At 46.6% G+C, this 11697-nt stretch overlaps 1 protein-coding gene across 6 annotated transcripts in view; it reads right to left on the bottom strand.

The window, feature by feature from the left end:
* Positions 1 to 344: 344 nt before the first annotated feature.
* C10H15orf39 (chromosome 10 C15orf39 homolog) overlaps positions 345 to 11697 on the bottom strand; it is a 31683-nt gene continuing 20330 nt past the window's right edge. For 2 of the 6 annotated variants that reach the window (XM_070762618.1, XM_070762619.1), the window contains exon 3: positions 345 to 3993. In XM_070762618.1, coding sequence (XP_070618719.1) covers positions 3230 to 3993 — 764 coding nt within the window. In that variant the 3' untranslated portion in view covers positions 345 to 3229. Of the gene's footprint in view, positions 3994 to 8252; positions 8371 to 9281; positions 9320 to 11697 lie in introns of those variants that run through there. The other 4 variants (XR_011559971.1, XM_070762621.1, XM_070762622.1 and 1 more) reach the window with 4 other exon arrangements.

Below are 11697 nucleotides of genomic sequence, written 5' to 3'. Positions count from 1 at the left end.
GATGCCATTTCTGTGAATTCGGGGAGAACGGGACAAGGACCCTTTTAATGAATGTATAGGAAGTTTGTTGAACGGTATGTTTGCATGTTAATAGGCGTTTTAGTTTCTTTTTTTTAAAAAAATGTAATTCTTAATTTTAACTGAATTATTATCTCGACGTATGCTGTTTTTATCTGTTGTGAGCCGCCTCAAGTCTTCGGAGAGGAGCGGCATATACATTTAATAAATAAAATAAATAAAATTCCCAAACATCGGGAGACGGGAGGCTCCACAAGACGGTCGGGAGCTTTGCTTCCGAGGGAAACAATCGGCGGACACAGAAAGAGAAGTCGCAGAGACACCACTTCCAAAACAGTGGTTTTTAATTTTAATGAAGCACCTCTTAAAAACTGCATCCTGACCAAAAAAAAAAAAAAGGTGGGGGAAACAATTAAATAAAAAGGCAAAATAGGCTCCCTGGTTTATGTACAACATTTACAGCATTATGCATTCGTTCCTCTTTGGCAGCACGGTACAAATCCGTCTTAATTTTGCTTTCCCACCTGGATGGAAGGGGAGTAAGACAAGGGAAGGACCAGTGTGTGTGGGGGGGTCCAGTCCCACCCCACCCCGATCTCGCTTGCACGCTCGACAGAGAGAGACACACACCCCTATGAAACAAGCAGGTGGAAACACACAACATCCTCAGAGCAGAATGGATTCAAACTGCACCGGCTGTATTTTCAAAATATAAACGAGGCCTTCTTCGGTTTGTATCTAGCACCGATTTTTTTCCTCTTTTTTAATCAATTTGGCCACAATTGGTGGAATGGACATTGAGCAGGTGCTCTCACAAGTGAATCATTTGGTGTTCAACGTGGTGCAAAACAGGAGAGGAACAATATTGGGTTCCTAACGGTACGGGCCACGCTGTAACTCCAGTAGGAAAAATGGAGCTGCTCGCCTGCACGCAGTCGAGAGATTTTGCTTCTGCGCGTGAAGCAAAATCTCGCATGGAAATGCGCGCACGAGCAAGATTTCAGTGGGGTTTTTTGTTTCTGCGCATGAGCAGAAGGAAAAAGATCAGCAAAGGCTCACTCACATGTGCGCGCATGTGCATAATGTGTGCATGAGCAACATTTCGGTGATTTTTTTTTTGCAAAAAAGATCACTAAAATCTCACTCAAATGTGCACGCATGAGCATAATGTGCACATGAGCATCATTTCAGTGATTTTTTTTTTGCAAAAAAGATCACTAAAATCTCACTCAAATGTGCACGCATGAGCACAGTGCGCATGAGCAACATTTCGGTGAAAAAAATATCACCAAAATCTCATTCGCATGTGCAACCATGAGCATCTGCACATGAGCATCATTTTGGTGGTTTTTTGCTTCTGTGCATGCGCAGAAGCAAAAAGATCGCCCAAATCTCACTCACATGTCCATGCCTGAGCATAATGCGCGCACAAGCAAGATTTCAGTGGGGTTTTTTGCTTCTGTGCATGCACAGAAGCAAAATCTCAGACGCACACAGAGCTCTGCGGGAAGCGCACCAGTAGCAGCCATAAGTGGAAGCCACCCCTGGAGAGGAACTTGTCCAAGTTAAGTCTCCGGCTCACTTCGGCTTGCTTAGAAACTAACCTGCGGGTGCTTTTAGAAATGTTTCAAATTTTTTTTCCTTCTTCATCCCTGGTCTTCTTCATTTTGAGTCTCCAAACTTAATTTCTTAGAAATGAACTTTAAAAAACAACAACTGGGGGCTCCAAAGAAGCTAGAACTATCCATTTTTTAGTCTTCCCGTTCTTTTCTTTTAAGACAATAGTATGTGCTGGAGCTTCAAAAAAAAAAAAAAGTAATTTAAACTGAAAATCAATCGGCTACCTGCTTTTGAAAATTAAATTTACCGAGGTCACGGACCAAAGTCTCCAAACAGGAGACTTGGGAGGAAAAAATGAACCGAAAAGAAAGTTAAAATTACCCTTTAAACCTGCAGCAATTCCTTATAAAGGCAAAACAAATCACATTTCTAAAATGTGCCACATTTATGCCCCTCGGGTTGGGGGAAAACTTCAAAAAATCGAAAACTGAAACACATAGCAGTGTGGTTTTGTTCCATGGTTTTAGGTGCATGAAGCTGGTCGTGTCATTTAAAAAAAAAAAATACAAGTCATTTATATCAAGAATTGTCGTACAAATGTTGAGTCCCAGGTATGGTGATAAATGAAGAGGCGATGGCCATCACAATCTCCAGAACGTTTAAAATTTATTTGAAACTACTTAAAATTACTATTACTGGCTTGGTAATTTTTAGTAGTTTTAAATAAATTTTAAACATTTCATTTATATATACAGCTGTAGTTTTCTTTGAACTGTATTTTATCGTGGGTTGGTAGACTTGCAGGACTGAAAAATTCAATCCTGAAGTGAGTGGGTGGATTTAAACCATTTTTCTTTTTTTTAAAAAGAGAGAGTCCTATATAGGTAGACCTTGAGTTGCTATCATAATTGGAACCAGAATTTCTGTCAGTAAGCAGAAGAAAACTAGAAAACTAGGTTTTTAAATGACCTTTTCCCCCCTCTCCGTTATGCAAAAGCACTGCGTTTTTAAAGTGAATTTTTATGTGAATGAATCCGACCTTCTCAACTAGGGAAGCTGGATTCTCTTTAAAAGTTGCAGGGATTCAAAAAGATGTTTAAAAACCAGACACGACTCGATGAAGCAACTGCCCTGTTTAGCCACGTAAATAATGCCCTCGGACAAGCATCTGTTCTAAAGACGCTCTAGGAATTGGACAACCTTGCAGCCTCTGGAATAAGCCGGAATTGGGGACAAAGGATGGAATTTCTTGGGGTGTCTTGAGAGCCCCAACTATTGAGATATGGAAAATGTACTGCGAGATTCATTTTTCACTTCTGGTGTCAGTCAGGACAACAGGAAGCTATTTTGTAAACCCCACTGTGATACAAAACATGGCTCACACCCGGAAAACTACTCCCTTGTGTGGTTTCTGGAAGGGTCATGGAGCCCCCCGAGGTGTTGAGGACCACAAGATGGTGAAGATCTGAATCCTACTTAAAGCCAAACGTGTGTTGGGATTGAGGAAGCGGTGTGAGATGTAGGAAAGCCATTGTAATCTCGAAGGCTTTGTTGATCACTTTCGGCTGTCAGACAGCTGGATGAATCAAATCTCCCCTCTTATCTCTCCATTTGAGACACACACACAAGAATGAAACACACGCCCGTCTACTCATTCATCCAGCTCCACCCAACCTTTCTTATAATCCTGCAGAATCTCGAGGTAATATTGCCACTCGGGCTCACTGTCGTATTTCACCTCGTAAACTGTCTTCAGAGGGTTCTTGTGGGGTTTGTGGACACGAAGGACCACCCCGTGGTACCAGGCTTCCGTCTTGTCCTTCTCCTCGTACAAGTGCCTGATCCTTTTCCCAACCAGTTCTGGATACTCGGTGGGCAAGGAAGAAACCTTGGCACGATTGTGTCTCCGATGCTTGAAACGCTTGAGAAGGAGTGGTGGTGGGACTTTCTTCCGCTTCCTCGAAGGACCAAGAATCGGAGGCCCTTGGATGTCCTGAAGAGCATTCTGGAATTGGATGTGGACCACAGATTTCCGGAGATGAAGGATCTTGGAAGCTCTGGTCGTCCTGCTAGCGACCTTCGCGGTCAACTTAAGCCCGAGAGTCCTTGGCTGTTTACGGGGTGGCCTCCTAGCACTGGGGCGAAGAGACAGCCCCTTGGTCTCCAAGGTTGCGTCTTCCTTGGGAAGCACCCCATTGAGGACACAACCACGTTGTAGGGAAGGTGAGGAACATCTTTGCAGGGTCTCTTTATCTTCTGCTTGGAGAGTCTCGTAATGCAAGGAGGTGGTCCCAAAACAGGCTGCCAATCCAGATGTTTTGCCCTTGGGGCTCTTTTCTGGCTCAAGGGACTTGGTGGTTGCATCTGTTCCCAACGCCTCAACTTCTCTGTTGGGGGTCGGCTTCGCAGGATCCTCTGGGAAAACGAAAAACACAGAACAGTCAACTGGATGAGCACTCAGAAAATTCTGTCCACAGTTGAGATCCTAAACCTACAATGGTTCAAACCCCCCCCCCCTCCATTCTCCAACTAGTCCAAATCTGTTCTAAAGGGAGAATCGATCCCACCGGACAACTTCTAAGACTCGCTTCATTTTCAGAAGATGAATTTTAGGAGATTCTTGGGCGATGTCCCCATCCCAAAAGGTCTCTTCGTCTCAGAGTTCTTAACAAAGCCAAGAACTCCAGATTGTGTTGGGATTACAGTGTCCAGAATTCCAGAAAAAGGAAGTATAATCTCAACACACGTTTTGAAGAAGACACCAAATTCCCCAAGATTGTCTTAATCCCTTTTCTTCACCTGATGCTCCAGGAGATATCATACTGCAGTCCAATTGCCAATTATTCTGTCTGTCTGTCTCTCCTATCGCTCTCTGTCCCTCTTATTATCATCTCTCTCTCTCTTTACCTATTATCTATCTATCTATCTATCTATCTGTCTATCTATCACCTATCTATCTATCTATCTATCTATCTATCCATTCATCCATTCATCCATCCATCCACCTACCCATCCAATCTATCTCTCTTTGTCTTGTCTATCTATCTAATCTATCTATCTTATCTGTATGTCTGTCTACCTTATCTAATCTATTTGTCTGTCTTATCTATCTATGTATCTACCCCTTTATCTATCCATCTATCCGTCTTACGTGCTTATCTACACTGTTCAAAAAAATAAACAACAACACAATATAACTCCAAGTAAATCAATTTTTTTGTTTGAAATCAAACTGTCCACTTAGGAAGCAACAATCAATTTCACATGCTGTTGTGCACATTCAACTTTGTACAGAACAAAGTATTCAATGAGAATATTTCATTCATTCAGATCTAGGATGTGTTCTTTGAGTGTTCCCTTTATTTTTTAAGCAGTATATTATCTATCTATCTATCTATCTATCTATCTATCTATCTATCTATCTATCTATCTATCTATCTACCTACCTACCGATCATCTACCTAATCTTTCTCCTATCTATCTATCTATCTATCTATCTATCTATCTATCTATCTATCTACCTACCATCCACCTAATCTTTCTCCATCCTATCTATCTATCTACCTACCAATCATCTACCTAATCTTTCTCCGTCCTATCTATCTACCTACCAATCATCTACCTAATCTTTCTCCGTCCTATCTATCTATCTACCTACCTACCTACCTACCTACCATCTACCTAATCTTTCTCCATCCTATCTATCTATCTATCTATCTATCTATCTATCTATCTATCTATCTACCTATCATCTACCTAATCTTTCTCTGTCCTATCTACCTACCTACCTACCTATCATCTACCTAATCTTTCTCTGTCCTATCTACCTACCTACCTACCTATCATCTACCTAATCTTTCTCCGCCCTATGTATCTATCTACCTACCTAGCTAGCTACCTATCATCTAATCTTTCTCTGTCCTATCTATTTATCTACCTACCTACCTACCTACCTATCTATCTATCTACCTATCAACTGCCTAATCTTTCTCTGACCTAGCTACCTACCTACCTACCTATCATCTACCTTATCTTTCTCCGCCCTATCTATCTATCTATCTATCTATCTATCTATCTATCTACCTACCTACCTATCATCTACCTAATCTTTCTCCGTCCTATCTATCTATCTATCTATCTACCTACCTATCATCTACCTAATCTTTCTCCATCCTATCTATCTATCTATCTATCTATCTATCTACCTACCTACCTACCTACCTATCTACCTACCTACCTATCATCTACCTAATCTTTCTCCATCCTATCTATCTATCTATCTATCTATCTACCTATCACCTACCTAATCTTTCTCTGTCCTATCTACCTACCTACCTACCTATCATCTACCTAATCTTTCTCTGTCCTATCTATCTATCCATCCATCCATCCACCCACCCACCCACCCACCCATCTTTCTACCAGGCTTATCTGTCTATCTCCTCTATTCCTTATATAATCTATTTATTCTACCTTCCCTATCCTATCTATCCATCTATCGATCTACAGGATCCATCTACGATAAAGCCCCACTATTTGCTGACAAGATGCTCTCGGGCTCGCCTCTGGGTTGCAAGAGCATTGTGTGCCATTTGAAATGTCCTTCAGGGAGCACCTTCAGCCCCGTCTAACTATAATTGCTAACCTCCAAGGCCTTGTGTTTTCCACAAAAGGCACACCTGTAATGGCACAGGAGAATGACCTTGGGAAACAGGAAGAAGAAGTGCAGCCTAGACAACTGTCTCAAGGAGTGGAGAAAGCGAACTGCCTTAGTTTAGGGGTAGTAAAAGTGAAAAAAAGGAGGGCACGATTGTACGATTGCAAGACTGATGCGAGGTAGTCCAGGCAAGAAGCAAACAGGTATACTAACTCTTATCTTTATTGTAAGGTTACTTTAAGCAGAATCTTGCAAGCCTGAAAGTACCAGGAGCGCCACTCAGGTGAGCCTAATAAACCTCCAAGTGCTTCAAGGACCCCCAGCTGTCTGCAAGGAATTGGGTTTTGCCTCCCAGGGACAATTCTATCTGTCCGTCCATCACCCTGGGGGGGGGGAATTATTGACCCCCTCAGAGAGGGTCCGCAACTTGGGCGTCCTCCTCGATCCACAGCTCACATTAGAGAAACATATTTCAGCTGTGGCGAGGGGGACGTTTGCCCAGGTTCGCCTGGTGCACCAGTTGCGACCCTACTTGGACCGGGAGTCACTGCTCACAGTCACTCATGCCCTCATCACCTCGAGGCTCGACTACTGTAATGCTCTCTACATGGGGCTACCTTTGAAAAGTGTTCGGAAACTTCAGATCGTGCAGAATGCAGCTGCGAGAGCAATCATGGGCTTTCCCAAATATGCCCATGTCACACCAACACTCCGCAGTCTGCATTGGTTGCCGATCAGTTTCCGGTCACAATTTAAAGTGTTGGTTATGACCTATAAAGCCCTTCATGGCATCGGACCAGGTTATCTCCGGGACCGCCTTCTGCTACACGAATCCCAGCGACCAGTTAGGTCCCACAGAGTGGGTCTTCTCTGGGTCCTGTCGACTAAACAATGTCGTTTGGCGGGACCCAGGGGAAGAGCCTTCTCTGTGGCGGCCCCGGCCCTTTGGAACCAACTCCCCCCAGAGATCAGAATTGCCCCCACCCTCCTTGCCTTTCGTAAGCTTCTTAAAACCCACCTCTGCCGTCAGGCATGGGGGAACTGAGTTATTCTTTCCCTCTAGGCCTTACAATTTACGTATGGTATGTTTGTATGTATGTTTGGTTTTATAATAAGGGTCTTTTTAGTTGTTTAGTATTGGATTGTTACATGCTGTTTTTTATCACTGTTGTTAGCCGCACTGAGTATGGGCAGAGGGGCGGCATACAAATAAAATAAAATAAAATAAATCAATAAATAAATCCATCCATCCATCCATCCATTCCCAGCCATTCTATCAGAGCTGAGGAAGCGTCTTGGATGATTTATTTATTTTATTTTATTTTATTTATTAGATTTGTATGCCACCCCTCTCCGTAGACTCGGGGCGGCTCACAGCAATAATAAACAATAGATAACAAATCTAATAATTTAAAAGAAACACTAAAAGCCCCATTATTAAAAGCAAACATACACACAAGCATACCATACATAACTGTATAGGCCCGGGGGAGATGTTTCAATTCCCCCATGCCTGACGGCAAAGGTGGGTTTTAAGGAATTTACGAAAGTCGAGGAGGGTTGGGGCAGTCCTAATCTCTGGGGGGAGCTGGTTCCAGAGGGTCAGGGCCGCCACAGAGAAGGCTCTTCCCCTGGGTCCCGCCAAACGGCATTGTTTAGTTGACGGGACCTGGAGAAGACCCACTCTGTGGGACCTAACTGGTCGCTGGGATTCGTGCGGCAGCAGGCGGTCCCGGAGATATTCTGGCCCGATGCCATGAAGGGCTTTACAGGTCATAACCAACACTTTGAATTGTGACCGGAATGATAAGCAAAACACCTTTGAAAGAAAAAAATCTAGAAGGTCCAGTTGCCTCCTGGGGAAAAAAAACAACGCACCTTTGGGACTACCCTCACCTGGCTTGACCGAGAATCTCTACCGACTCTCTAAAAGTACATTTCTTCCCCCCTGTATTTTTTACAGTCTAAGAAACGAGGTGGGATCTGGAGTGAAAAAAACCATTTTGGGGATCTTTACCCAGCTGCATTCCTTCCGTGGGTCCAGCTGCGTCTTATCCGACCACTGTCTTGTCTGTGGCTCGTCCTCCTGTCTGACAAGTCATTTCCAAATACCATTGTTACATCAACGGGTTGGTCTACAAGATTCAAGCATGGCAAGATTTCTGTTAATGGAGCCTTCGAATAAAGACAGAATTGGTATTCCTGGGTGGTGCTTCTCCATGTAGACCAGGGCCCCCCAAACTTGGCAACATTAAGACATGTGGACTTCAACTCCCAGAATTCTGGGAGTTGAAGTCCACAAGCCTTAAAGTTACCTTCCGAAAAAGTTTAAAAACTCATCTTTGCCACCAGGCCTGGGGTTCCTTAGACCTTCCCCTCTGACCGATGAATGCTTAGTTTGACTGCTGAGTGAATGATATTGATAGTTTTTAATTAGAATTTTAAGACTGTTTTTTAAGGTATAATTGGATTGTTATTATTGTTTCCTGTTTTTCTGTACATGCTGTGAGCCGCCCCGAGTCCTCGGAGAGGGGCGGCATATAAATCCAAACAAACAAATAAATAAGGCAGCATCGGATGGACTATGAGTACCGAAATTTTAAAAATGATGCATTGTAATGTCATTCAAGATTGATGGTATTGGATTTTGTATTTGGGGTCGCAGTGAAAAATAAAAAAAATCTTTGCCAAATCCAATAAAACAAACAAACAAACAAACAACCTCTATCTTGCAAGTCGGAAAGGACATCTCCTCCTCCCCACCCCTTGGTTTCTGCAGAAACTAGAGAGGGTCATTTTTGGAGATCTTTGCCTGGCTCCATTGCTGATCTGCCTCTTCGTATCTGTGCCCTGCCTAGCGGACAGCTCTTCCTCCTGGTCTCCCAAGGCCATTCCCACCTACCCTTACGGCCCCAGAGAAGCACAGCTACGGCTGGCGAGATTGCAAGAAGCCCTACCACCTCAACCATGCGCCCAAAGGCCTCCTGCATCTCCAACTTAAACCCCGCAGCAATGAGCAAGACGCACCCACAACGAGAACGGATACCTACTTGGAGGTGTGCAGGCGTGCCTGTGAACTTGGACCTGGAAAAAATAAAGGTGTCGAGAATCACCTGAAATGACCACTGACTGGCGGAGGGGGGGGGGACAGTTGGTTAGAGCTGGTGAAAGTGAGACCGCGAGCATGGGGGTGCATGCGACGTGGGCCATGGAACCTAGAGTTCCCCCTTGCCCAAAGCACTCCATGGCCGGCTTTTCTACTACGGCACCATCCAGCTGAACGGAGACTACAACTCCCAGGGTTCCCCAAGGCAAACAGCTGCTAATCGGGATGCCACAGGGGGAAGAAAGATGTTGTTGGATTACAGAATCTCGGGAGGCTCCGCCCTCTGAGTTATAGGTACAGTGGTACCTCTACCTACGAACGCCTCTACTTACGAACATTTCTAGATAAGAACCGGGTGTTCAAGATTTTTTTGCCTCTTCTCAAGAACCACTTACAAACTCGAGCCTCTGAAACTGTAACCGGAAAAGGCAGGGAGAAGCCTCCGTGGGGCCTCTCTAGGAATCTCCTGGGAGGAAACAGGGCCGGAAAAGGCGAGGAGAAGCCTCAGTGGGGGCCCTCTAGGAATCTCCTAGGAGGTAACAGGGCCGGAAAAGGCGAAGAGAAGCCTCCGTGAGGCCTCTCTAGGAATCTCCTGGGAGGAAACAGGGCCGGAAAAGGCGGGGAGAAGCCTCCATGGGGGCCCTCTAGGAATCTCCTGGGAGGAAACAGGGCCGGAAAAGGCGGGGAGAAGCCTCTGTAGGAACCCTCTAGGAATCTCCTGGGAGGAAACAGGGCCGGAAAAGGTGGGGAGAAGCCTCCATGGGGCCTCTCTAGGAATCTCCTGGGAGAAAACAGGGCCGGAAAAGGTGGGGAGAAGCCTCCGCGGGGCCTCTCTAGGAATCTCCTGGGAGGAAACAGGGCCGGAAAAGGCAGGGAGAAGCCTCCATGGGGGCCCTCTAGGAATCTCCTGGGAGGAAACAGGGCCGGAAAAGGCAGGGAGAAGCCTCAGTGGGGGCCCTCTAGGAATCTCCTAGGAGGTAACAGGGCCGGAAAAGGCGAAGAGAAGCCTCCGTGGGTGCTCTCTAGGAATCTCCTGGGAGGAAACAGGGCCGGAAAAGGCGGGGAGAAGCCTCCGTGGGTGCTCTCTAGGAATCTCCTGGGAGGAAACAGGGCCGGAAAAGGTGGGGAGAAGCCTCCATGGGGCCTCTCTAGGAATCTCCTGGGAGGAAACAGGGCCGGAAAAGGTGGGGAGAAGCCTCCGCGGGGCCTCTCTAGGAATCTCCTGGGAGGAAACAGGGCCGGAAAAGGCGGGGAGAAGCCTCCATGGGGGCCCTCTAGGAATCTCCTGGGAGGAAACAGGGCCGGAAAAGGCAGGGAGAAGCCTCAGTGGGGGCCCTCTAGGAATCTCCTAGGAGGTAACAGGGCCGGAAAAGGCGGGGAGAAGCCTCCGTGGGTGCTCTCTAGGAATCTCCTGGGAGGAAACAGGGCCGGAAAAGGCGGGGAGAAGCCTCCGTGGGTGCTCTCTAGGAATCTCCCGGGAGGAAACAGGGCTGGAAAAGGCTGGGAGAAGCCTCCGCGGGGCCTCTCTAGGAATCTCCTGGGAGGAAACAGGGCCGGAAAAGGCGGGGAGAAGCCTCCATGGGGGCCCTCTAGGAATCTCCTGGGAGGAAACAGGGCCGGAAAAGGCAGGGAGAAGCCTCAGTGGGGGCCCTCTAGGAATCTCCTAGGAGGTAACAGGGCCGGAAAAGGCGGGGAGAAGCCTCCGTGGGTGCTCTCTAGGAATCTCCTGGGAGGAAACAGGGCCGGAAAAGGCGGGGAGAAGCCTCCGTGGGTGCTCTCTAGGAATCTCCCGGGAGGAAACAGGGCTGGAAAAGGCTGGGAGAAGCCTCCGCGGGGCCTCTCTAGGAATCTCCTGGGAGGAAACAGGGCCTCCACCCTCCCTGTGGTTTCCCCAATCGCAGAAGTGGCACACAGAGCCATATCTGCTGGCACATGAGCTGTTGCCATAACTCATCTCCAACGTGCATGTGTGTGCTGGCCAGCTGATTTTTGGCTCACAGAGGCTCCGAGGGGGTTTTTGGCTTCCAGAGAGCCTCCGGGAGGATGGGAGAGGGTGTTTTTACCCTCCGGCTCCAGGGAAGCCTTCGGAGCCTGGGGAGGGCGAAACACGAGCCTACTGGGCCCACCAGAAGTTGGGAAACAGGCTGTTTCCGGCTTCCAGAGGGCCTCTGGGGAGCGGGGAGAAACTGTTTTTGCCCTCCCTGGGCATTGAATGCCCCCGCGCTCTTTCGGCACTCGAGGAATAAAACGGTTCGCTTCACTGGCCTACTCTCTTAAAATCCCTTTTCCCGGTCCTCTCCCCATTTAGAAAGCAGAATCCCACCAATCCTTGTACAATTCGCTAAATTCCATCTCA

Source organism: Erythrolamprus reginae, chromosome 10, assembly GCF_031021105.1.
Source record: "Erythrolamprus reginae isolate rEryReg1 chromosome 10, rEryReg1.hap1, whole genome shotgun sequence".
NCBI lineage: Eukaryota > Metazoa > Chordata > Lepidosauria > Squamata > Dipsadidae > Erythrolamprus > Erythrolamprus reginae.
This window is presented reverse-complemented; position numbering and strand designations above follow the sequence as displayed.